A 24,576-nucleotide genomic window follows, 5' to 3' on the forward strand; every position below is an offset into this window, starting at 1 on the left:
TTCAAGTATATATTTTAAGTGTGTTTCTTCTTACATGTCAACTGTGTTTTAATAAAGTTACAAAACTACTCATATGCTACAAGACAAATCCAATGTAATTTTTACCAATGGACCATCAGTTGGGATTTATAGAGGGATTGGCATATTTCCAAGACTCTGATGTTGCAATTCCAGTTTTGAAAATCTCTCAAAAAGGAGCAAAAGCATCAAGCATGGATGTGCAGAATGTTACTCTGCCCTCTTACCCTATCTCTTATGATAGTTGTCTGACCCTTCATTCTCTTTCTTTTAATCCTGTCAGTTTTTATTTTTATTATTTTTTGGGTCTGGTCGTGGGGCCTGAACTCTGGGCCTAGGCACTGTCCCTCAGCTCTTCAGCTCAAGGCTAACGCTCTCCCATTTGAGCTACAGCACCACTTCCGGCTTTTTGCTTATGTGGTGCTGAGGAGTCGAACCCAGGGCCTCATGCATGCAAGGCAAGTGCTCTACCACTGAGCCACCTTCCCAGCCCCTCCTGTCAGTTTTTATATTACTCAATGTGTAGATAGGAACAGCCACTATTTAAATTGTGCCAGACACTGTGCTAAATCTACCTGTTGACTCAGTTCTTTCAGTAATCTTGAGGTATATACTAGTATTGGACCCTTCGTATAGAGAAGGAAACTAAGAACCACAAAGATCAATCAGAACCTAAATTATCAAGCCTATAATTTGTTCTTTGCAGTTACTAGTAATTATAGGAAAGTTGGGAAATTAGAAAACAGAAAGTAAACTGAAAAATGATCCTGAGATATCATTGTAGAATAGGAACTTGTATTCTTTATTAAAAAACATAATGGGGGGGTAGGAAGGTGGCTCAGTGGTAGAGTGCTTGCCTTGCATACATGAGGGCCTGGGTTTGATTCCTCAGTACCACATAAGCAGAAAAAGCCAGAAGTGGTGCTGTGACTCAAGTGGTAGAGTACTAGCCTTGAGCTGAAGAGCTGAGGGACAGTGCCCAGTCCCAGAGTTCAGGCCCCTCGACCAAAAACAAACCATAATAGGAATTAGTTCTACTAGACTATTAGACTCTGCTAATTTGTTGAGATTTAACTTTTAGGTAATATACATTGTGTTGAGTCCAAAGAAGAAAACTGCTTTTCTTTTGTGATTATCTTATTTTAGGGCTTGGAGGCAGAAATGGCAGTCCTGGAGCAATGTACTAAAGAACCTTTAAGTGAAGAACCACCTGTACATTCTGTCCATACTAGTGTGGATTACTCTTCAAGTGGTGGAGTTCCATTTTTCCAGGTACCTGATTGTTTCAATTCACATAACCCTTCCATGTCTGGCTTATGGCAGCCATTGACTATTTGGTGTAAAGGCACTGCTTTTCACTGGATGCAGTGGTTCATGCTTATAACCTCAGCATTAAGGAGGCAGGAAGATCAGGAGTTCAAAGTCAATCTAGGGTCCCTATCAAGTCACTTTTTTGTGCAGCTAGGACTACAGGCACGAGCCACTGGCACCTGGCTAAGACACTGTTGTTGTTTAAAGGCATTATTTTGGTGTGGAACAGTCATTCCTTTGGGATGGCTTTTCTGTATATGTATGCGCATCCTGGGACCAAACTCTGTTTAGCCCTGAGCTTCTTTTGCCCAAGGCTGGCCCTCAACCACTTGAGCCTTCACTCCTGGCTTTTTTTGGTAGTTAATTGGAGATAAAGAGTATCATTTAGTTTTTGCCTGGGCTGGTTTTAAACTGTGGTCCTCACTGGCTCTCAGCCTCCTGAGTAGCTAGGATTACAGGCATGAGCCACCAGTACCTGGCTAGCTTCTTAACGTTTATGAATTAAACTGGGTGTGTTGTGTGTGTGTTACTGGAGCTTGAATTCAGGGCCTTATGGCCTTGCTTAGCTTTTTCCACTCAAGATTGATGATCTACCACTTCAGCCATACCTCCATGTCAAACTTTTTGCTATTAAGTGGAGATATGAGCTTCTTGGATTTGTCTGCCTGGGCTTTTTTCTTCGACATGGGATCCTTAGATCTCAGTCTCCTGAATGGCTAGAATTGCAGGTGTGGGCCACCTGTGCCTGGTTGATTTGAATTATTTACCTATGTAATAATGGTAAGGAAAATATTTTCCAGGATAAAGGTAAATGTTTTTCTTGATCTATATAGTTGGCTGGTAATCTTTAGCTGTTCTGCTTCTGATAGATAATGAGAGCAGCCATTGCCCTCTTCTTCCTCTTAACCTGGAAGTCCTGGTGCCCATCTCTCAGCCCATCAGAGTTTGAAGGCTAAGGGGCTTAAAGACTGAGAACTGAAAGCCTCTTAGGTTATATTAGTGATTTCTTCTGCCTGAGGCGCTTAAGGATTCTCCTGTTTCTTGAGCTCCTTGCTTCTCTAATCTTGTTCAAATAAATTCTGTGATCTTTTCCCTCCCTTTTTTTGGAGGGGGTACTACAAACTGCCTAGCATCTTCCCATTTACTCTGAAGATGCATGCATAGAAAATTAAGATTTTCCTTATGTAAGATATTGATATCTGCATTTTACAGCTGAAATGCTACTTCTGAAGTGTGTGCATTCCCACCCCCTCACCTACTTCACCTTCTAGTTCCTGCCCCTGCTTCCTCCACCCCACCTTTTTTGTCCAGACTGGCCTTGACCCTGAAAATCCTCCTGCTTTGGCTTTCTGAGTTTGTGGGGTTCCAGATGTGTGTCACCTTGCCCAGCCACCTTGATCATTATTGATCCTGGAAGTCCATACAGTATTGCTTAAAGGATTTGGAGTTAGTTATTGTGAAGTCCAGAAATGATCTTTTGTCTGATAGCAGTCAAGCATGAGGTTTCAAACTCAGGTGGTCTAGGGAGTTTCTATGGACTTAAAGCTTTCCCCTGGATTCTGGATATGGAAACCAGGGCCCTGTGTAAATAAGTGCTCAGCTATTGAGCTGTAGCATGAGACACAACCTGCCCACTGATAATCAGAACTTTCTTCTGTTGAAAGTACCATTTTCCTTTGAAAAGCCAGTTTTCTCCCTGGTCAGGTGCCTCAGCTTGAGTGGATGACTTCATCCCTCAACAGGAGAAAGGGGAAGTGAGTTACCACCCACATACTCAGTTTATCCCATTAGCCACAGTGGCCAATCACTGAGATTTTACAGTGGAACTTTTGTCACAGTTATTAAGCAATCATTTTTTTTTTTTTTAGTCAGGGCTGATAAGCTAGAAAGGTATAACTCTAGAGCTATCCCCAGACAGCTTTGTACTATAAAGTAGGTTTATGAGTCTTAGCATTGATGAACAGTGTGCAGGGAATGGTAACAGTATTTTATAGTTCTTTATGGGCAAACAAGAAGATTGTAGTGAAGTATAGTTCCCAAATATGAAATGTAAAGCACACTTTAAAAATAACACATTGAAGCGTTTTAAGGTATTCAAGGTATCAGCTTTTCTTGTTTGAAATAGAATTCTTCATCTGCTTTCCTAGCAGGGTTTCTAGCAGCAGCACAGATGACATTTTAAAGTGGAAAAATGCTGTGACTCTCCTGGTGACTCTGATGGTTAGTAGCTTCCTGGCTTCTCGTAGAAGCCACTAAGCACTCTCAAAATGTCACTGGTGGAAGAAGTCACCCCCTGTTAGAAAACCACTTCACCCTACTCCTTCCTTACTGCTAAAATAAAGGAGGCATTCACAGGTACCTTCCAAAAGAATTGCTGGCCCTAATGTGTGCTAAAGCTTTTTTGAAGTTTTTTACATTTAAGCCTTTTTGCCTATAATCTAGAAAACTTTGAAAAAACCGTATAGGAACTAGGTGCCAGTGGTTCATGCTAGCCTAATCCTATTCAGGAGACAGATCTGAGGATCATGGTTTGAAGCCAACCTGGGCAGCAAGGTCCATGAGACTCTGATCTCCAGTTAACCAACAAAAAGCTGGAAGTGGAGCTATGGCTTAACTGTTAGAGCGCCATCTTTGAGTGAAAAACTAAAAGCTCCAGAATGTCTCCCCTCTATCCCCCCAACCCCCCAAAAAAGAGAAGGAACAAATGAAGCTGGGTGCTGGTGGCTCACACCTGTAGTCTTAGCTACTCAGGAGGCTGAGATCTGAAGATCATGGTTTGAACCCAGCCCAGGCAGAAAAGAGTCTCCTATGAGACTCTTAACTCCAATTCACCACTCAAAAACTGGAAGTGTCGCTATGACTCAAGTGGTAGTGCTGCTAGCCTTGAGTTCAAGCCCCACAACCACCACCACCACCACCAACAACAAAAAGGAACAAATGAAAGCAAGCAAGAAAATATAGTATAGGTAATGTGTACTGAATGATAGATATCTTTTTACTTTTTAAGTAGTAGTTGTACAAAGGAGTTGCCATTTAACAAAGCAGTTTGTGAATACAATGAATCTTGATCAGTGTCACCCCTTTCAACATTCTAAGCCATCTCTTCCCTACCCACCTCTTCCTGAACTCTTCTTAATTTTGTAGAATACACAGTTCTTGACTGCAATTCCTCCTCTTCATTTGTCTCCCCCTCTCCCCTTTCAAGTCCTCTTTCTGGTATTTATTTTGTTGCACTTTGACTTTGCCTTTCTAAGGAATTACACTATTTGAGTTCTCCCTTGAAACTACCATATTTCAGTTAATACATCTGTATACACTTGCATACCACTCAATGTATTTACTTACAGGAAGCTAATTCTTGCTTCCACATAATAGGGAAAACATGCATCCCTGTCTCCCTACGCCTGACTTAAGTCTACTTAACGTAATATCAGGTCTTTCCATTTCTATACAAATAATACAATAACTTTTTTTCTAATAGATGAGTATTGAATGTTATATTGATTTAATTTCTCTTTTTAAATCCACAGCATAAAAAAACACATGGAAAAGACAAAGAAAACAGAGGTGTTAACCCAGTGGAGAGGTCTAAACTGGAAGAAACTGCAGAGCACCCTGTTACAAAAAGCAGATTACCACTGCGAGCCCAGATAAACTTCACTTAACACAAGGGTTAACAGCATGAAGAGAAATAAAACCGGAAATGCCAGAGCTGAAACCTTGTGTACAGATGAAAAACAAATCATATATATCTAGGCAGTGTAACAAAAATCGTTAAATTTAGTATCTACCCATTTTTTTGTCCTTCCTGTATGTATTAAGTTGAATTCCATCTAGATTTTTGCATTGAGTAATATGTTTCTACCTTTTCATATAAAGTAGCCCTTAATAGCAAATGAAAAGCTTTGTTTTTTTTTAATTTTTTTATTAAATATTGAGTATATAGGAACCAGATTGTTCTAGGCTGGGACTTGCATATGTAAATATCACCAGCACAGCCTTGGAAAACCCCATTTCTTCATTCTCTGCTGTGTCTTAGTTAAGTATATTTTCTTTACTTTTCTATTTTTGCCTTCTCGCTGCTTTCTTTCTGTCTTTTTGTTTCATCCAACAATTTGCAGGGCTACAAGAAAATGTCTTTCTTATTATGAGAAGGACAAGATTTAACTAGAAGTCTTAAAACACGGTTCATGCAGTTACCTCTAAAATTACTGTTAGTACTAAAAGTCCTGGAAGTAGCCCTCTTGAGCATTTTTGTTTGCCCCAGATATGAAAGCATTTCATTCCTTTGTGAAGCCTAACACATTAGCTTCTCAGAGTTCACCAACACCCAATACCCATCTTCCATGGAATACAGACTGTGGTTATGGAAGGTCTGCCTACATCTCTGTTTCATGGCTTTGTGGCCTCACTCTAAAGCTTCTGTCTTTTGATATGGTCATAATGACTTAAGGGCTTTTATTGAATATCAATTATGACTATAATTTATATTCCTTTGCTTACCTGATAAAACTTTGTTTTTTTGTATATAATAAAATGTGTTTATGTACATATTTCTCTGCTGGAATCTTAATCCTGAAAAGGGCCCTGATACTTTGATCTGGCAACCATGTTTCTGGATGTTGTTGAGATATTTAATATCAAGAACCAGAACACCTAAAAGAAATAGAGCAGCCGGGCACCAGTGGTGTTAGTCCTCGCCACTCAGGAGTCTGAGATCAAAGACAGCCTGGGCAGGAAAGTCCAGGAGACTTTTTTTTTACCTCCAGTAATCTACTCAAGAAAGTCTGAAGTGGTGCTGTGGCTCAAGGGGTAGAGCGCTAGTCTTGAGCAAAAGAAGATCAGGGACAGCACCCAGGTCCAGAGTTGAAGCCCCAGGACTGTAAAAAAAAAGATTCAAAGAATAAATGTTGCGCCTAGTATTTAAAATGAGAGGTAGGACGTGTGTGTGTGTTTGTGTGTGTGTGTGTTGCTGGTCATGAGGCCTGAACTCTGTGTGTGTGTGTGTGTGTGTGTGTGTGTGTGTGTGTGTGTTGCTGGTCATGAGGCCTGAACTCTGTGTGTGTGTGTGTGTTGCTGGTCATGAGGCCTGAACTCTGTGTGTGTGTGTGTGTGTGTGTGTGTGTGTGTGTGTGTGTGTGTTTTGCTGGTCATGAGGCCTGAACTCTAAGTGTGTTTTGCTGGTTATGAGGCCTGAACTCTGTGTGTGTGTGTGTGTGTGTGTGTGTGTGTGTTTTGCTGGTTATGAGGCCTGAACTCTCTCTGGGCATGAGGCCTGAACTGTGTGTGTGTGTGTGTGTGTGTGTGTGTGTGTGTTTTGCTGGTTATGAGGCCTGAACTCTCTCTGGGCATGAGGCCTGAACTCTGTGTGTGTGTGTGTGTGTGTGTGTGTGTGTGTGTGTGTGTGTGTGTGTGTGTGTGTGTGTGTGTGTTTTGCTGGTTATGAGGCCTGAACTGTGTGTGTGTGTGTGTGTGTGTGTGTGTGTGTGTGTTTTGCTGGTTATGAGGCCTGAACTCTCTCTGGGCATGAGGCCTGAACTCTGTGTGTGTGTGTGTGTGTGTATGTGTGTGTGTTTTGCTGGTTATGAGGCCTGAACTGTGTGTGTGTGTGTGTGTGTGTTTTGCTGGTTATGAGGCCTGAACTCTCTCTGGGCATGAGGCCTGAACTGTGTGTGTGTGTGTGTGTGTGTGTGTGTGTGTGTGTGTGTGTGTGTGTGTGTGTGTGTGTGTGTGTGTGTGTGTGTGTTTTGCTGGTTATGAGGCCTGAACTGTGTGTGTGTGTGTGTGTGTGTGTGTGTGTGTGTGTGTGTGTGTGTTTTGCTGGTTATGAGGCCTGAACTCTCTCTGGGCCTGGGTGCTGTCCCTCAGCTCTTCAGCTCAAAGCTAGCATCCTACCACTTGAGCCAGAGAGCCACTTTCTGGCTTTTTCTGCTTATGTGGTGCTGAGGAAAACCCAGGGCTTCATGCCTGCAAGGCAAGCACTCTACCATTGAGCTACCTTCCCAGCCCCAGCACTTTTTTGTTTGTGAGACATAACATCTTGCTTTGTGGACCAGATTGTCCTCAAATTCACAGCCTAGCTCAGCCTCGCCAGTGTCAGAATTGAAGACATTCACCACCAATATTTGGCAAAAATGTTATTTTTTCCAAACTAAATTTACATGTAGAAAAATAATTGTTTTAATGAAAACAATGGATGTAATTTTGTGTGTGTATGCCAGTTCTGGGGCTTGAACTCAAGGCTTGGGTGCTGTCCTTGGGCTTTTGTTTTTAACTGTATTTTTGTTTTCTTTCTTGGTACTGGGGATTGAATACAGGATGTTGTACTTGCTAGACAAGTGCTTTGCCACTAAGCTACATTCCAGCCCTGTCCCTGAGCTTTTATTCTCAAGACTAGTCTTCTATCACTTGAGCCACATCTCCACTTCTGGCTTTTGGGTAGTTAATTGGAGATAAAAGAGTCTCATTGGCTTTCTTGCCTAGACTGGCTATGAACTGCAGTTCCAGCACCTGACTAATTAATAGACATAATTTTTTTTTTCTTTTTTTTCCTGGTCAGTTTTGGGGCTTGAACTTGGCCTATGTGCTGTCCCTGAGCTCTTTTGCTCAAGGCTAGCATTTTACCTCTTTGAGCCACACTTCTAGTTTTTTGGTAGTTAAAGGTCTCATGGACTTTCTTGCCTGGGCTGGCTTTGAACTGCAATGTTCAGATCTCAACCTCCTGAGTAGCTGGGATTAGAGATGTGAGCCACCAGTGCCCAGCAATGGACATAATTTTCTATGCATGCATGTCAACATAAGCTATATATGATATCTAATCATGCTTCTTGGTAAGTCCATAATTAATGTATTTGGTTTGTTCACTATAACTTGCTTGATCTATAATTCCTTACCTGGCAATGATATATATATAGAGTTAAGCAAGTTGCATCAAAATTTCTAAAATAAACTTACACTTGAGCCTTCTCAATGAGAAAGGCACTAGCTGGGCGCTGGTGGCTCATGCCTGTAATTGTAGTTACTTAGGAGGCTGAGGTCCAATGATCATGGTTCAAAACCAGCTCTAGCAGGAAAATCCATGAACCTCTTATCTCCAATTAACCACCAGAAAACTGGAAGTGGCGCTGTGGCTCAAATGGTAGAGCGCTCTCCTTGAGCTGAAGAGCTCAGGGACAGTACCCAGGCCCAGAGTTCAAGCCCCATGACTGACCAATAAAAAAAGAAAGGCCCTGGTAGACATGCCAGCCTCCAGTTGTACTCTAAGGAGCTGCACCTTAGGTCCAGTGAGTATGATTCATAAAAAACACCCACATACAACCTCAAGTACAGCTTAAATAATCTAATTCCTTAACTATTTTAAAGCTGTTGGGAATGCTAACACTAATATAACCATGTGACAAGCACAAATAAGCCTCCAGAAATTTTAACATTCAGAGTCATAAATCAGCTCTATAAACTTTCATATGCAATATCAGGCACTCAGCCAAGAGTTGGTATTGGTTAAAAAAAAAAAAAAAAAGATGTGGTAAAAAGAGGATGATGATGATGAATTGAATTTGAGCATTACAGGCCTGGCCTACATAGTGAAATCAGAACTTGTTCCTTCTTAAAGACATTGAAAGATTAATTAAAAAAAAAACACGCAGAAACAACATTCAACTTCTGGAAACAGTCAAAAGTTTATAGTCAACAAGCACATGCCTAATTAAGGAAAAGAAAGCCCAAGCTGGCACTAGCAATGTCTATAATCCTAGCTATTCAGGAGGCTGACATGTCAGGATCTCGGTTGAAGCCAGTCATGACAGACAAATCCATGGAGGATATTCAAAGTGCTGATATTCAGTCTCTGACAAGAATTCCATATCCAACAAAACTTTCCTTTTTAGTGAAGGAGAATCTAAATCACTTCAAGATAAAAACAGAATTTAGCATCAGCAAGCAGGGGCTATTAGTCCATCAGACCATCAGACCAACATGAAGAAACACTAGAGAATAACTCTAGTCTACGTGAAGAAATAGAGCATCGGTAATGGTAACTAAATAGGTAAATATAAGACTAAACATTTTTTGCTTAGTGTTTCTTTTTCCTCATACATGATTTAAAAAAAAAAAAAACACTACATCAGGGGCTGGGAAGGTGGTTCAGTGGTAGAGTGCTTGTCTTGCATGCATGAGGGCCTGGGTTCGATTCCTCAGCACCACATAAGCAGAAAAAGCTGGAAGTTGTGCTTTGGCTCAAGTAGTAGGGCACTAGCCTTGAGCAGAAGAGCTGAGGGACAGTGCTCAGGCCCCATGACTGACCCCCCCAAAAATATAAATAAAGAATAAAAACTACATCAAACTACAATTTTATGTCTGTGCTGATGGTCATACTGTATGAATATGTAATTTGTATCCAATACCATAATGAAGGGAAGGCAGCTATATATGCTATTAATCTGAAATAGATGGTTAACTGAAGTGACTATAATCCTCCAAACACAAAAGGGAGTGATTAAAAACTACTGTAAAAGAAAACATGACAAAGTGGTAAAAAATATTTCATACAAAATAGCCGTAATAGAAGATAGGGAAAAAAAATATAAGACATAGAAAATACAATCAGATAGCAGGATCCTTTTCTAATGGTAATTGTATTAAATAGATCAGAACAATCCAGTCAAGAGTCAGATTGGCAGAATCTTAAAACATGATCCACTGGGTGCTGGTGATTCTTGCCTGTTATCCTAGCTACTCAGTTCAAAAGCCAGCATGGGCAGACATGTTTATGAGACTCATCTCCAAGTAACTACCAGAAAGCTGGCATCAAAGGAGGAGGGGAAAACCCATGGTCTAACTATATGGTGTTTTAAATTCAACAACAGAAAGAAAAAAAAGGATTGTGACGGAGTCCTATAGTGGTTATTTTAATATCTTCCCAAATAGACAAAACTTGTTACTAGATACAAAAGGTCTTTTGCCTGAGACTGGTCTTGGACTCCTGGACTCAAGTGATCCTTCTGCCTCAGCCTCCTGAGTGGTAAGATTACAGAATGCACTACTGTGCTGGGCTCATTTTGTTTTCAGAAATAAAAAGACTTTGTCATCACCAAATTCATTACAGGAAGTATTGTTCTTTAAGTAAGTGATGCCAAATGACATCTCAGAGATGTAGGAAAGAATAAAGAGCAATAGAGAATATAAATGCACTAAAAAAATTACTATAAGTGAAGTGACAATGTTTTGTAGAGTCCAAACTGTTAGGAAATTAAAATCCTGAAGCATGAGCATGAAGGGGGGGAGGAGGAAACTTGATTGTATGAGGCAGAAAGGTTCTGTTGTATATTAGATTTTGGCAAGTAAAACATACCAAAATATTAGCAAAATTTTAATTATTGTGGGGAACCATTAAAAGGATAGTTAAAAAATCTAAAATAAGTTAATGCACAGAGGTAATAGTTATTTAAATCAAAAACCAGAAAAAGAAAAGAGGAACATAGAACAGGTGGCCCAAATACAATTAATAAGAGGGTAAGCTTCAAATAAAATGTTTAATTATAGTAAATTTTAAAAATAATGCAGATTACACAAACAAAGCTTATAGATGGGGATAAAGTGAAATTCTAACTATATTACCTTCTAGAGTATGACGGCATGATGGTTAATCCTGATTGTTAAATAGATTGGATTAAGAGACACTTAGAGAATTTGTAAATCTATTAACAGTCTGAGAATATTTGTAGAGATTTGTCTTGTGGGACAACAAACTTGAGTGGGAGGGTCGGGTGGGTGACAACCGTATACTTGCCATGAATGATGGAGGCACCATCCAGTAGGCTAGGGGCCAAAGTAGAATGTGAGAACGTCCTTCAGTGCTTGCAAGCTGCTTTTTTTTTTTTTTTCTGCCAGTCCTGGGGCGTGAAGTCAGGGCCTGGGCACTATCCCTGAGCTTCTTTTGCTCAAAGCTAGCACTCTACCACTTGAGCCTCAGTACCACTTCCAGCTTTTTCTGTTTATATGGTACTGAGGAATGGAACCCAGGGCTTCATGCATGCTAGGCAAGTACCACTAAGCCACGTTTCCAGCCTGCAAGCTTTATTCTTAAGTAGGTTCATATAGAGCTGCTGCAGTCCTCTCTGGAACTCCATTTTCCTCAGTTGTCCAACTTTTCAAAAGGACCAACACCAGTGACTCCCCATGGAGCTTTCAAGTCTTCCAGCATCAGAATGGGGCTGCATCATTGGTCCCTCTTGTTCTGAGACTTCTTAGACTGAACAGTTTCCCTGGTTCTCTGTCAGCTGTTGTAGCACTATACAGCTTCTGATGCTATGACCCAATCTAATAAATCCCTCTTCTAATTGTCTGTGTGTTTGTACAGTAATGACTATGTAGTATATATAAGTATATATATGAGTATGTGTGTACATATATATACTATATGTATGTATATATACTGTATATACACACTGTTCTAGAGAATCCTAATAGTACCTTGGATATTTGGCATTTTTTTTTTTTTTTTGGTCGGTCGTGGGGCTTGAACTCTGGGTCTGGGCGCTGTCCCTCAGCTCTTCAGCTCAAGGCGAGAGCTCTACCACTTGAGCTACAGCGCCACTAGTACCTTGGATATTTGTAAAAGATGACATTTCTGATATTGTGACACTTGTTAAAATTATTGTTACATTACTGACTTCTGTACAGTATATCTTCATCATTAAAAAGAATCTTTAAAATTTAATAATTCATGTTCTATCCAATTGCCCCAGGATAGCCCCAGTTCTATAACTATTACAATAACTTGTAAAACATTTTCATCACCCTCAAAAGAAACCCCACCCATTAGCAATTACCTTTCAGGTATTTCCATCTTCTTCAGTTCTGGCCAATCTCTAGTCTACTTTCTGCTCTACAAACTTGACTGGATAATTATTTAGATCAGATCATACAATAGGTGGTATTTTCTGTCTTGTTACTTTTGGGGGAAAAAAGTTTTCAAAGTTAATCCATGTTGTATTCCACTATATGAACATACCACGTTATACTTTATCACTTGATGGGCATTTATCACTCTGGGGGTATTATGAACAATCCTGCTATGAACAAGTCTTCGTGTGAAAAGATGTTTTCATTTCTTGGGTCTATACCTATGGGTGAAATTCTGTTTTTCTGCCTCAGGAATAGCTGGACTTTTCCAGAGCAGATGCTTAATTTTACATTGCCACTAGCAAAAAATGAGGGTTTCTAATCACATTCGCATCAATAGTTGTTTTTGTTTTCAGAAAATTATTGTAGTTATCCTAGTGTGAAGTGGTATCTCAGTGTGGTTTTGATTTGCATTACCTGATGATTAATGATGTTGAACACTCTCATGTTCACGGCCATCTGTACATCTTCTCTGGAGCAAGGCCCTATTTAGATCTTGAAAAAGTAATTTTAAAACTTGGGTGCTGGCTGGGAAGGTGGCACAGTGGTAGAGTGCTTGCCTAGCATGAAGCCCTGGGTTCGATTCTTCAGTACCACATAAACAGAAAAGGCCAGAAGTGGTGCTGTGGCTCAAGTGGTAGAAAGCTAGCCTTGAGCACAGAGGGCACAGGCCCCAAGTTCAAGCCTCAGGACTGGTAAAAAACAAAACAAAACAAAACAAAGAAAACTTGGGTCCTCATAGCCAGGTGCTGATGGTTCACACCAGTAATCCTAGCTGCTCAGGAAGCTCAGATCTGAGGATCATAGTTTGAAGCCAACCCAGGCAGGAAAGATCGTGAGACCCTTATCTTGAATTAATCACAAAAAGCTGGAAGTAGAGCTGTGGCTCAAGTAGTAGAGCACTAGCCTTGAGAAAAAAAAAAAAAAAAGCTCAGGGACAGCACCTAAGCCCAGAAGATAGAACGCGTGCGTGCGCGCGCGCACACACACACACACACACACACACACACACACACACAATTAGTTACTCGAGTTCTTCATCACTTTTTGTTTTATATCTTGAGTTCTTAGCTTCTAGCTTTTTGCTAGCAAACACCATAAACTCTACCTAAAGTTCTATGGGAGTAACATTCACCCAACACTACAGAGTCATGCATACAACGTTGTTTATGGATGTAGAAAAAGAACTTGAGTGAAGAAAGTGCTGCCACAGTGACTACCATCATGTAACACTCTGATCCTATTCATGACAAAGTATTTGGTATTTTGTAAGTTGATATAGTATTAAGCTCTGACTAATTATTCTTAAATGTTAAGATATAATAAAATGACACATGTGATTAATGAATAGAATCAAGTTGCTATCACAAAATCCATCAAGGTTTTCATGCTATAGCTAATTTGAAATTTTACACACACACACAATTTATTTTTGTGCCAGTATTGAGGCTTGAACTCAGGGCCTTGTGTTCTCTCTTGGCTTTTTTACTCAAGGCTAGTAGTGTTCTACCTCTTGAACCACATCTCCACTTCTTACTTTTTTGATGATTAATTGGAGATAAAATGTCTCATGGAGTTTTCTGCTTGAGCTGGCTTTGAACAGAGATACTCAGATTTCAGTCTTCTCAGTAGCTAGGATTACAGGTGTGCACCACCAGCACCTGGTTTCTACATATATTTAATTATTGTAAAGAATTTGCAAAAAGTTTACTTAAGTTCCTACTTGATAAGTCAGAGGTGAGAACTACATTAAAAAAAAAAAAACATTGGTCTCTTGTACAATAGCAATGACTAAAATAAAGGGTGCCAAATTTTTGGAGAGAGTCTTGTTTAATTCAGTATATAATTAAAATCTCATGTAGCTTTATTGGTTTTAGTATCCAGCAGAGAAAAAATATTGAAACTCCAAGAGATTTTGAATTAAATAGCTACAACAGTTTTGTTTTATTAGTTCTAACTGTGAGGAAAAAAAAATCATAAGGACAACTTTGAAAAAATCTAGTTCTTTTAGAGCCCCGAATGACTTTTAAAACAATAAAACAAACTATAAAACCTACACAAGCAATATTAAAAATTATGTAGTTCAATAAATGTGACATTCACAAATGTGGTTGTAATTTTTTTTTAACTACAGCCAAGTGAATGTGGATCTGATGACTTTTTTTTTTTTTTTTTTTTTTAAGGCAGTGCTGTATAGCTTAACAGAATTAAGTGCTTCGATTTGTTGGTGGGGATTATGTAGTGGAGCTGGAATGCCTGTCTATGACTTTTAAGATCTCTACCTACTTTCCAGGGTCTTCCACTGCATAATAAAGGAAAGATGCTTCCTTTATTGGTGATTGTTTAATAATACTACATTAGTAGTATTTCTAGCACTTTAGCATTTATTTTTGGAAAGTTAGTAGTTTTAGATCTCGTTGGGTGGTCACTGAATTAAGCACAGAATCAGCTACCACAAAATCACCATTGTGAAAGACTGGCTAGAGATTTCTGCAGAGGAATTAAATGAACCGTACTGATCATCTCCATTGCTAATGAGATGGATGGGGCAAGACAAAGGAGAGAAAACATAAAGGGGGAGGGAGTATTTGTGAGAAAAACAATTCATATCTGATTAGTTCAAAATCATAACCTTGGAAAACTCAGATATGATTTTTTTTTTTTTTTTGCCAGTCCTGGGGCTTGAACTCAGCCTGGGCACTGTCTCTAGGCTTCTTTTACTCAAGGCTAGCACTCTACCACTTGAGCCACAGTGCCACTTCCAACTTTTTCTGTTTATGTTGTACTGAGGAATCAAACACAGGGCTTCATGCATGCTGGGCAAGCACTCTACCACTCCACCCAGCCCCTGACTTTTCTTTGTATGGGACTTGAACTTAGCCTTGAGTACAATGCTTTTTCACTCAAGGTTGGTTCTCTACTTTGAGCCACCGATCCACTTCTAGCTTTTGTTGCTGATTAATTGGAGATTAGAGTCTCTCAGATCTGTCTGAGCTGACTTCAAACCAAGATCCTCAGATCTCAGCTTTCTAGGATTACAGGTGGAAGCCAGTGTGGCACTTGGCTTCAGATACAACGTTTCGAGGCACATTTGGACTTCAGATAATAAATGCCCCTTTTCAGTCCCCATTAAGCTACATGATGAGAATGAAGACTGGTGGAGCTGGTGAACATCAGCTCCCTTCACTGGTGGTTTCCAAGAACAAGGCATTAGTGAGATTATATGCAGACCTAATGAATAATTCAAATATTTTAAACTTTTAAAATGTAAGGTGGTGAGGGCTGCTGGATGTGTGGCTCATTTGTAGTGCACCTGCCCAGCAAGCAATTTCAAATCCTAATAAATCCTAGTAAAAAAAAGTGAAGGGAAGTGGAGCTATGGCTCCAGCGGTAGAACGCTTGCCTTGAGCTGAAGAGCACAGGGATAGCGCCTAGGCCCAGAGTTCAAGCCCCACAACCGACCAAAAAAAAAAAAAAAAAAGGTAAAAATTGAAGGTTAAAAAAAAAAAGGTAAAAAAATCACTGATTTTTGAAATTTTTATATTGAGAACTTTCAAATCTACAGAAAAGTTGAAGTTATAGGACAAACCTACTGTATTCTCTCCAATTAATAACTCATCAACTAATAACTTTTATCTCCCTCTTTATTCATGTCTATATTTACGGATCTCTCTCTCTATATATATATATGAGTAAATAGAAGTGTGTGTTATATATATGTACGTTGAAGTATTTGAAAGATATCATGACCTATCATCCCTAAATATTTCACTTTAGTCTTATTTCCAGTGAGAATATTTTCCATTATAACACCATCAATATTACACTGAAGACAGCATTAATTTGGTCATCTACATACAATTCATATTCCCCAAAATGTCATAGTTTTTTAACCCAGAATCTAATCCATTGGGATATTATGAGACATTGTGAAATCCTAGCCTTTTGTGTTTTACTCAGTATTTGTGGTGGCCAATGGTGCTCTCTTCTAAGGAATGTACTAAGTAAGTGAAGTCTTCTGACTTCCGCAAATCATCTACATTTGTATTGGCATTTTTCTGGTTCCAATACAGGGGTATTCTTATGGACTCATGAGTGTATTCTGTTTTATAATGTATTTGTGTGTGTGTGTGTGCTGGTACTGGGGCTTGAACTCAGGGTGTGGTCGTTGTCCTTTATTCCTCTCAAGGCTGGCACTCTCCTAGAGTCACACCTGCACTTCTGGGGCTGTTCTGTGGTTCATTGGCGATGAGTCAGATCTCAGCCTCCTGAGTAGCTAGATTAAAGGCATGAGTCACAGGTGACCAGCTGTGGAATGTACTTTTGAAGTTTAAATCACTCCATGTTTGACTAGTAGAAGCTTCAGCTGTCTTTCCAGTTTTTGACACAAGACATCTTTGAGCTCATCTTCTGCCTTTCCTGCCCTAGACCTAGATGCAGCCACTAATTCAAGCACTTATTTACACTGTGAATGGGCCACATACACAGTCTAATTTTCCAAATATTCATTTTTCATCCATAGGCAGCCAAAGTTATTTTCTGTTACGGTTATCCCTCCAAAAATAGTTTATGTAACAACAAACTGATATATCATATGCTCCACCATACCCCCACACACCCTCCTCAGATTCTGGTAGATACCTATGAATTCATCATCTTTTTTTTTTTTTTTGCCAGCCCTGGGGCTTGAACTCAGGGCCTGGGCACTGTCCCTGAGCTGCTTTTACTCAAGGCTAGCATTCTACCACTTGAGCCACAGCACTACTTCTGGCTTTTTCTGTTTATGTGGTACTGAGGAATGGAACCCAGGGCTTCATGGATGCTAGGCAAGCAGTCTACCACTAAGCCACATTCCCAGCCCCTGAATCCATGCTCTTAAGTAGGAAGCTTTAGGCTAAGTGCCTAGTGTTTTAGAGGAAACAGACCTAGGGTGAGGTACTTGTCCAAAGCTGTGTTAGCTAAAACTTTCGCATGCTGCTCTCTGGACTTGGAATGTTCTCTCACAGTCTAGGCTTTCCAATATCCCCTCCTTCTTTAATGCGCCCCTCCCTACCTCCACTAGAAGCCGGCTCCTTGTTATATAGTTCCAGATCTTTGCTCATGTCTGTCTCCTTCTTAGCACAAATCTGTTATTGGGTTAATTTCATTTCCTGTCTCGGTGAGGACAGGGATCACTGCCTTCATACAACCAAACGTTGGAAGTGAACCTGAACCTAAGTCCTCCAGCTCCCAGTTCTCTCCTCATCCTACTTCTGCCCAGGGTAGGTGAAGAAACTGTTCCAAGACGTGAATTAAAAGACAGACAGACAGACAAGACATAATCCAGGGAGTTTTTTCAATTAATAAGAGGATTTTAGCAGACACTGCTCACAGCGAGGTGTGATGACCACAGGAGGGCGTCAATCAAGAAAATGCCCCTTTGCCCCAGAGGCGAGTGGAGCCGCCCAGGGACGCGGCCACACGGAGCAGCTCCACCGCTACGATGGAAAACACGTGTGAAACGGAGGAAGCGCGGCTGTGACCCCCAGGGCCGGGGGTGGGGGCGGAGAGGGATTGGGAGTAGGGTTCCCCACCTGTGCCCTACCGGGTGAAACAAGATTGCATCGCCTCGGCTTCAGAACCCAGGCCCCGCCCAGATCCTGTGGCCCGAGCACCTTCTGCTAGCACCCTGGGAAAGTGTCCGAGCCCCGGAACACCCAAAATGAAACCGGCTGCAGCGGCCCTGAGTTCCGAGCACCTGAAGTCCAGTCTTCGGTAAGCCGATGGGTGCATCTGAGGTACGAGGCTTGTTCTCGCTGGAGCCGACGGAAGGAAGCCAGCGCCCTCAATAGCGACGGGGTCGGGAGACGCCGGGGAGAAACTGTCAGTGCCCCCGTTATTCCAGCGAGCGTGCCGACCTATCAGGGAGGGCTCTCGGGCCTGCGAAAGTGCGGCCTTTGCCAGCCATCTTTTCGCCCGCCGACGCCCGCGGCCCTCGCCTGGGGCCGGGCCCGGACAGTGCCCCTGAGGTTCCGCGGCGGTGCCTCCAGGCTGGGGGCTCCAAGCCTGCGCTCCTGGCCGCGGCTGGCATTACACTTCGCCCAAGGCCCTCGGCCAGCCTCGGCCGGAGGGCGTCCCGAGCCCGGTGTCTGGAGTCCTCCGTGGCGACGGCGGTGGCAGGGCACCCGACCTCGGCAGGATCCCCGGAGGCCCGGGGCCAGCCCGTCTCGGGGGCGGGGAGCTCGGACGGCGGGGGCGGGCCACGGGTAGGGGCGGGAGGTGGCTCCCGGGCCCCGCGCCATTGGCCGCAGGGCCGGGCGGCAGGAAGGGGCCAGCGAGTGCGGCCCCACCCCGCGGTCGGAGGAGCCTATCGCCGGGAGCCCGGAGCGCGGATAAATGTAGCGCCGCGGCGCGGGCGGGCAGCGTTCCGAGGGGCTGGAGCGCGGCGGAGCCATGCAGTACCCGCACCCCGGGCCGGCGGCTGCGGCGGGCGCAGTGGGGGTGCCGCTGTATGCGCCCACGCCGCTGCTGCAGCCCGCACACCCGACGCCCTTCTACATCGAGGATATCCTGGGCCGTGGGCCCACCGCACCCACGCCCACCCCCACGCTGCCGTCCCCCAACTCCTCCTTCACCAGCCTCGTGTCCTCCTACCGGACTCCAGTGTACGAGCCCACGCCGATCCATCCCGCCTTCTCGCACCCCTCGGCCGCCGCGCTGGCCGCCGCCTACGGCCCGGGTGGCTTCGGAGGTCCTCTGTACCCCTTCCCGCGGACGGTGAACGACTACACGCACGCCTTGCTGCGCCACGACCCCTTGGGTAAGGTGGTTGGGTCTCGGCGGGGCCAACCTCCCAGGGTGATGACGGGGAAGGCGCCACCCGGCAGGTGGCAGAGCCCGGGCGGCGGCGGGGACGCGAAGAGAGGCAATAGAAAGTTGTGGCAAAAGCTATTGAAAAAGTGGCCCGCGGGCGCGCGCGGGGACCGGAGGCGCGGGCCCTGGGCGGCGCGCGGCCGGCGCTGACCGCACTGTGACTCAGATTGGTTTTCCTGCGCCTTGCCGGCGTCGGGGCGCGCGCGGACCTGGGACACACCAAGGGGCTAGTGGCAGAGGGCAGCCCTGGACACGAGTGTCACCTGGGTCAGCATCCCCCCTCCCCTTAACACGAGGGACGGGGAAGTGGGCGTCGTGGCGCCCCAGGCCGATCGCTGCCCGGCCCCCGGGTGATCTCAGGGCTGGACTTGGTTCAACAAGCTTGTGCAGTGAAAGAGCCTGACCCTTTCCGTTCATACAGGAAATCTTGAGTTCTCGATAGGAGTAAATCTGGTTTCAGAAGCTGTTAAGTGTTTTCCTGGCTGCACGAAGCAGACCCTTCCCCCGGAGTAGTGCACGCTGCTGATTATTTTATCGACATCCTCAATACAGACAAATTCAGGAAACACTCGACTTCTGATAGCCAGGATCCGTTTTTCTGATATTGTTCATTTCCTCTGTGTGGGATGTGACTTTATGGCAGCTAAAATAACCAGTTGCTTCCTTTTTTTTTTTTTTTTTTGAGGCTGTTTTGCACCAGCCTGAAGCCTGACGCAAGCAAAATCTCGAAACAACAACAAGAAGACCCCAACAACAAAGCCAGCTTTCAAAGCGTTTAGACCCAGCCTTACGGACGGACAGACGGACCCATTTCTCTTTGCAGTTAGGAAGGTTGCAGACCCAGGGCGCCAGCTTTGAAGCACTGTGCAGATGACCTGGGCACATAGAATATTGACCGCTTGTGCCCTCAGTGTATGCCCTTAGCAAATAAGTCACCACTGGGACTCCAAGTGGCCCTTGGCACCTTTGGGGTCTGAAGCCCTAGGGTAAATAAGAAAATCGGGAGCTTCCTCTGAGCCAGCAGGGTTTTAAATCAACTCTGTTAGGAGAAGGACCCTGAAGACAATTAATATCTTACTTAACTTCCTGATATAAACCATATTTTAGCGCAGCCTCTGGCTCAGGCCGCCCTCCTGGTCCATCATTAGATTTGGGAGGTGCGCATGATAATAGTTTTGTGTTTGAAAAGCTTTTCATGTTTGTATTTTTAAACTCTAGCCTCCAGGCTTGGGAGTCCCGGGGCCCCAAAGTCGTGGCTTTGATCCCCGATGGGGCCAAGAGAGAGACCCTCAGCGAGGTTGGGCCAGGGGCGAACATTTTCACGGAGCACAGCGCGCGCTGGGTTTCCTTGGGTGACTGCTGGGACCACGCAGGAGGAAGCAAAGAGGGTTTTTTTGAGATAGACCAACAGGAAACACATTGACGGAAATGTTGCCATAGCCCATGAGGTGGCTTTAACTGGCCGTCCCCGCCGGCTGGGTGTGAAATCAGAGGAGGCCACGACGCCCTCCCACCAGGATTGGAGGCATCGTGAGCGCGGCCCCACGCGGGGCGCGGGCCCACGCGCTTCTGCACAGCCGAATTCTGAGTGGTCTAAGCGTTCGGCTCCCCTGCAACATGCACATTGAAATGCAGCTCACCCAGGGAGGGAACTGAGGGCTGCAAAACCGGTGTGCATATATTCCAAAGCGACTGGTGAAAGAGGATCGCGGTGTTTTAAGGTCTGGATTAAGATTTGTGTTTGTAACCAGCCCTAGGTGTGATAGTTGTCTGCAGAGCAGGTGCTCCGTGCATATGGAGATTAGCCCTGTAGCTTTGAGTGTGTGTGTGTATGTATGTATGTGCGGTTGACTCTTACGTGCTTGTAGGACAATGTGATTGTGATAGGAATGTATCTCTTTGGGTGGCTTCCCCTACTTTGTTACCCTCTCCCCTAATCTAGGCAGGGCTGGGGGCTGGGTTGCCCAGGCTACTCCAGGGACATCACTAACCTCTTCCCTCTTTCTCTTGCAGGCAAACCCTTGCTCTGGAGCCCTTTCTTACAGAGGCCACTACATAAAAGGAAAGGTGGCCAGGTGAGGTTCTCCAACGACCAGACCATCGAGCTGGAGAAGAAGTTTGAGACCCAGAAATACCTCTCCCCTCCTGAGCGGAAGCGTCTGGCCAAAATGCTTCAGCTCAGCGAGAGACAGGTAAATAAATGCATCTCGCATCCCGGGCCTCCTCCCCAATCCCTCTTCCCTCCATCCCCCCCAGCGTGCTTCTAAGGTAGCCACCCGTGAGCACTGGTTGTTCCAATGGTGTCTGGCAAGGTGGTGACTGCTTTGCTTTGCAGCCCCCAATCTCCTCCCCCCCCCTTCTTCCCAGTCTCTCAGGATTTTGGACACTTGGCAAGTTTCCTTTCTTTCCCATAGGTGAAAACCTGGTTTCAGAATCGGCGGGCTAAGTGGAGGAGACTAAAACAGGTATGGACATCGTGGTTCTGTTTCTATAGAAATAAATATTTGTATCATGTTATCTCAGAGCAAAGCCTGTGATGGGTTGTATACAAAAGTCATTTGAGAGCCTATTTAACCTCTTCACCTTGATTAAAAAGGCAAATAGTCCTGCTGAAATGCAGGATGAGTTGTTCAGGTGGCAGTAATGCTAAAAGCACCTAATGCGGTTCCTATATCAATTATGCCTGGGTTTTCACACACTGGCTAGTAAAACTCTGGCCTAATTGTTTTATAAACCCCATATGTTGTTTATCTAATTAACGCAGGAAAGATAAAGTAATTGACAGTAAATGACTTAAGCAGTTATCTTTGGGAGAAAATTGTTTCTTTTATTTACACAGCCATAATAAACCCTGGCAGAACTCAAGGTAAATGTAAAGACCTAAACACCTTTAAGTCATGTTTGCACTGGTTTTGTTTTTAGAAGAGTTAAATATCAAAGAGTTTCAAAACAATTTTTCTGTCTAGTGCCACCTCTTAAAATGAATCTTAAAACATGTAGGAAAATATCCAAACCTGATTGAAAAGTAGCTTAAACTTTCTAACAGTCTTTCTTCAGTGACCTTGTTACGCAATATGTAATAAAAAAGCAAAGGCTAATTTGGTTTTTAAAGAAGCTCTGTTGACTTAAAGCTAAAGATTTGTTTTTGATGTCCTAGTCTGGATGTTTTCAAAGTTATGTGAGAAGTGTTTATTTATCCATATGAATTTTCAAATAATAATATTTTAAAGCAGTAATACAAGTAAGGAAATTTAATATTGGTTTTAAAATTTATTGGTCATTAAATACAATACATTAAATACTTTTTCATTAACTACAAGATGGTATTCCCCCAAACAAAAACAATAACCATCTTGAAACATAAAATAAATAATGGTAACTTAATTATTCTAACATGATTTAAATATTTGCAGATTTTTCCCCCCCTCATTCTCCAACCTTGTGCATCTGCTTGTTATATAAGCTGCAAACTTGGAGAATATTTTTTAAATTTTATTTTATTGTAAAGATGCTGTACAGAGGGGTTACAGTTACATGAGTAAGGCAATGTGTATATTACTTGTAGATCATTGTTACCCCTTCCCCTGTTGTTGTCCTACTATCCCTTCCCTCCCCCATTGGAGACTATTTTATAGTCTTGTTTTCAGAATTTTTTTTGCAGTAAATCAGGTTTCTATGTAATGTTTACATCCTCTTTAGACAACCCATGATTAAAATTTCACTGGTTTAGTTCTTGTTCAAAAGCTTGACTCTAGTTTACCAGGGAATTTTGAAAATAGTGGGTTCTATATAATATGGGAGTAATTTTTGAAAATCTGCTCTAGATTTTAAGCAAATTGTAGTCTTCCTTCTCAAATGGCGATATTTATCCACTTTTACAAATTTTGCTTGCCATGATTTATAGCCTAAAACATATTTACACATAGATGTTCATAAATTTATTCTAGAAAATGAACAGATATGTTTCAATCCAATACCTGAGATTTTCTTCTTAATTCATCATTCAAGTTTTTTTTTTGATACTGAAGATTGAACCCAAGACTTATGCACAGTATGGCCCCCTCCCTTAATATTCTTCTTTATAAAAATGTCTAGAAGACTGTTAATTGGCAAGATTTAAATAGTTAAGATATTGTGTATCTGAAGTGATCCAAGATTTCCTCCCCTAAACTTGGCCTCAAGATTCAATAAACACAATACATTTACACTTATATTCATGATTGGTTCTTATCTGGCTTAAGTTTAATCTTCTCAGATGTGCTGTAACTTCTTTCAAATGACAAATCACAAGTATGTATTTTCAGAATAAAAAGATTGATAGCTGAAAAAACACGATAAACTAAAAATGTAAATGATGGTGCAGGAAAAGAAGACATCTTGATTTATATCTGCTATCTCCTCATATTTCATGATCTTACCGATCTCCATTTTTATTGGTTTCCTTCAGGAGAACCCTCAAAGCAATAAAAAAGATGAACTGGAAAGTTTGGACAATCCCTGTGAGCAAGGACAAGACTTGCCCAGTGAACAGGATAAAGGTGCTTCATTGGATAGTTCTCAATGTTCCCCCTCCCCTACCTCTCACGAAGACCTGGACTCTGAGGTTTCAGAGGATTCTGACCAGGAAGTGGACATTGAGGGCGATAAAGTCTACTTTAATGCCGGATAATGGTCACAGATGATCGACGTGGTCTGAAAACTGGATTTGGGAATTAACATTCTTCACAGAAGAACTGGAAAATGGAAATCCATGATATTCTCGTGTTTTCTGGACACCCAAAACATTTGGTGCACTGGCTAATTAACAAACCTCCATTGAGACCTTAATTTTCACTTAACAAATGATGTACATATTGTTTTTATGTTTTGATAAAGTGACTAATTTCATCCCCCCTTTAAAAATTGTTTCTATTTATAAGAAGTAATTTTGAACTTGTTAAAAATTTTAAGTTATAACTTAAAGGCTTTACTAGTAAGGCGCTCGTGAATGACTGTTCTATAATTGTATTTACATTCTACTTGATGGAAAAGCAAGGGAACACTCTCCATCCAGAGGTAGGTCATGGAAAAAGTCCTCCTCCCCCATTTCAGACAGCCCTGGGATACTTTAAAAGAACACATTACTTTTATGACATTCCTAGACCTGGGGGGGAGGGGCTTCATAAATCCAAATCCACTTCAGTGATCTTGTCTGGAGGATGTTGGGTTCCTTTTGTAAGGGAAGAGTTAAAAAAAAAAAAAAAAAACACCAAAAACGTGAAAACTCTTGAGCACTTGCTTTTGTCGTGTCACTTGGGACCTGTTTGACCAAGGTGCTAAGGAGGGGAATACAACCCCTCGGGCAGAGATACTGACTCACCGGTGATTAAAATTAATCACAAGCTAGACTTAGTAGCTTAAGTGTAAGTAGATTGTAGATAATGTTTTATATCAACCAATGTCCATAACATGTACATAAAATGGCTCACCGTAAAAGAAAACAAGCCCTGTCCA

General features: G+C 42.5%; 2 protein-coding genes across 2 annotated transcripts in view; both read left to right on the plus strand.

The window, feature by feature from the left end:
• Kif11 (kinesin family member 11) overlaps positions 1-5,873 on the plus strand; it is a 47,882-nt gene extending 42,009 nt beyond the window's left edge. The window contains exons 21-22 of the mRNA XM_070021190.1: positions 1,165-1,290; positions 4,860-5,873. Of these exons, the coding sequence (XP_069877291.1) occupies positions 1,165-1,290; positions 4,860-4,994 (261 nt within the window). The 3' untranslated portion in view covers positions 4,995-5,873. The remainder of the gene's footprint in view (positions 1-1,164; positions 1,291-4,859) is intronic.
• A 12,749-nt stretch (positions 5,874-18,622) lies between these two features.
• On the plus strand, positions 18,623-23,985 carry Hhex (hematopoietically expressed homeobox). Its single transcript, XM_070021206.1, has 4 exons — positions 18,623-19,030; positions 21,097-21,275; positions 21,498-21,548; positions 23,531-23,985. The coding sequence occupies exons 1-4, from the start codon at positions 18,664-18,666 to the stop codon at positions 23,750-23,752; spliced, it is 819 nt and encodes a 272-aa protein (XP_069877307.1). The 5' UTR covers positions 18,623-18,663; the 3' UTR covers positions 23,753-23,985.
• Positions 23,986-24,576: the final 591 nt, after the last annotated feature.

Source organism: Dipodomys merriami, unplaced genomic scaffold (genome assembly GCF_024711535.1).
Source record: "Dipodomys merriami isolate MVZ:Mamm:240054 unplaced genomic scaffold, mDipMer1.0.p SCAF_14, whole genome shotgun sequence".
Lineage (NCBI taxonomy): Eukaryota > Metazoa > Chordata > Mammalia > Rodentia > Heteromyidae > Dipodomys > Dipodomys merriami.

Excerpts from the sequence above, each read along its gene's own strand:
- Hhex (XM_070021206.1), top strand. The coding sequence starts at position 18,664 with ATGCAGTACCCGCACCCCGGGCCGGCGGCTGCGGCGGGCGCAGTGGGG. Across the intron at positions 21,276-21,497 it reads TTCAGCTCAGCGAGAGACAG|GTGAAAACCTGGTTTCAGAA; the intron begins GTAAATAAATGC and ends TCTTTCCCATAG. Across the intron at positions 21,549-23,530 it reads AGTGGAGGAGACTAAAACAG|GAGAACCCTCAAAGCAATAA; the intron begins GTATGGACATCG and ends GGTTTCCTTCAG.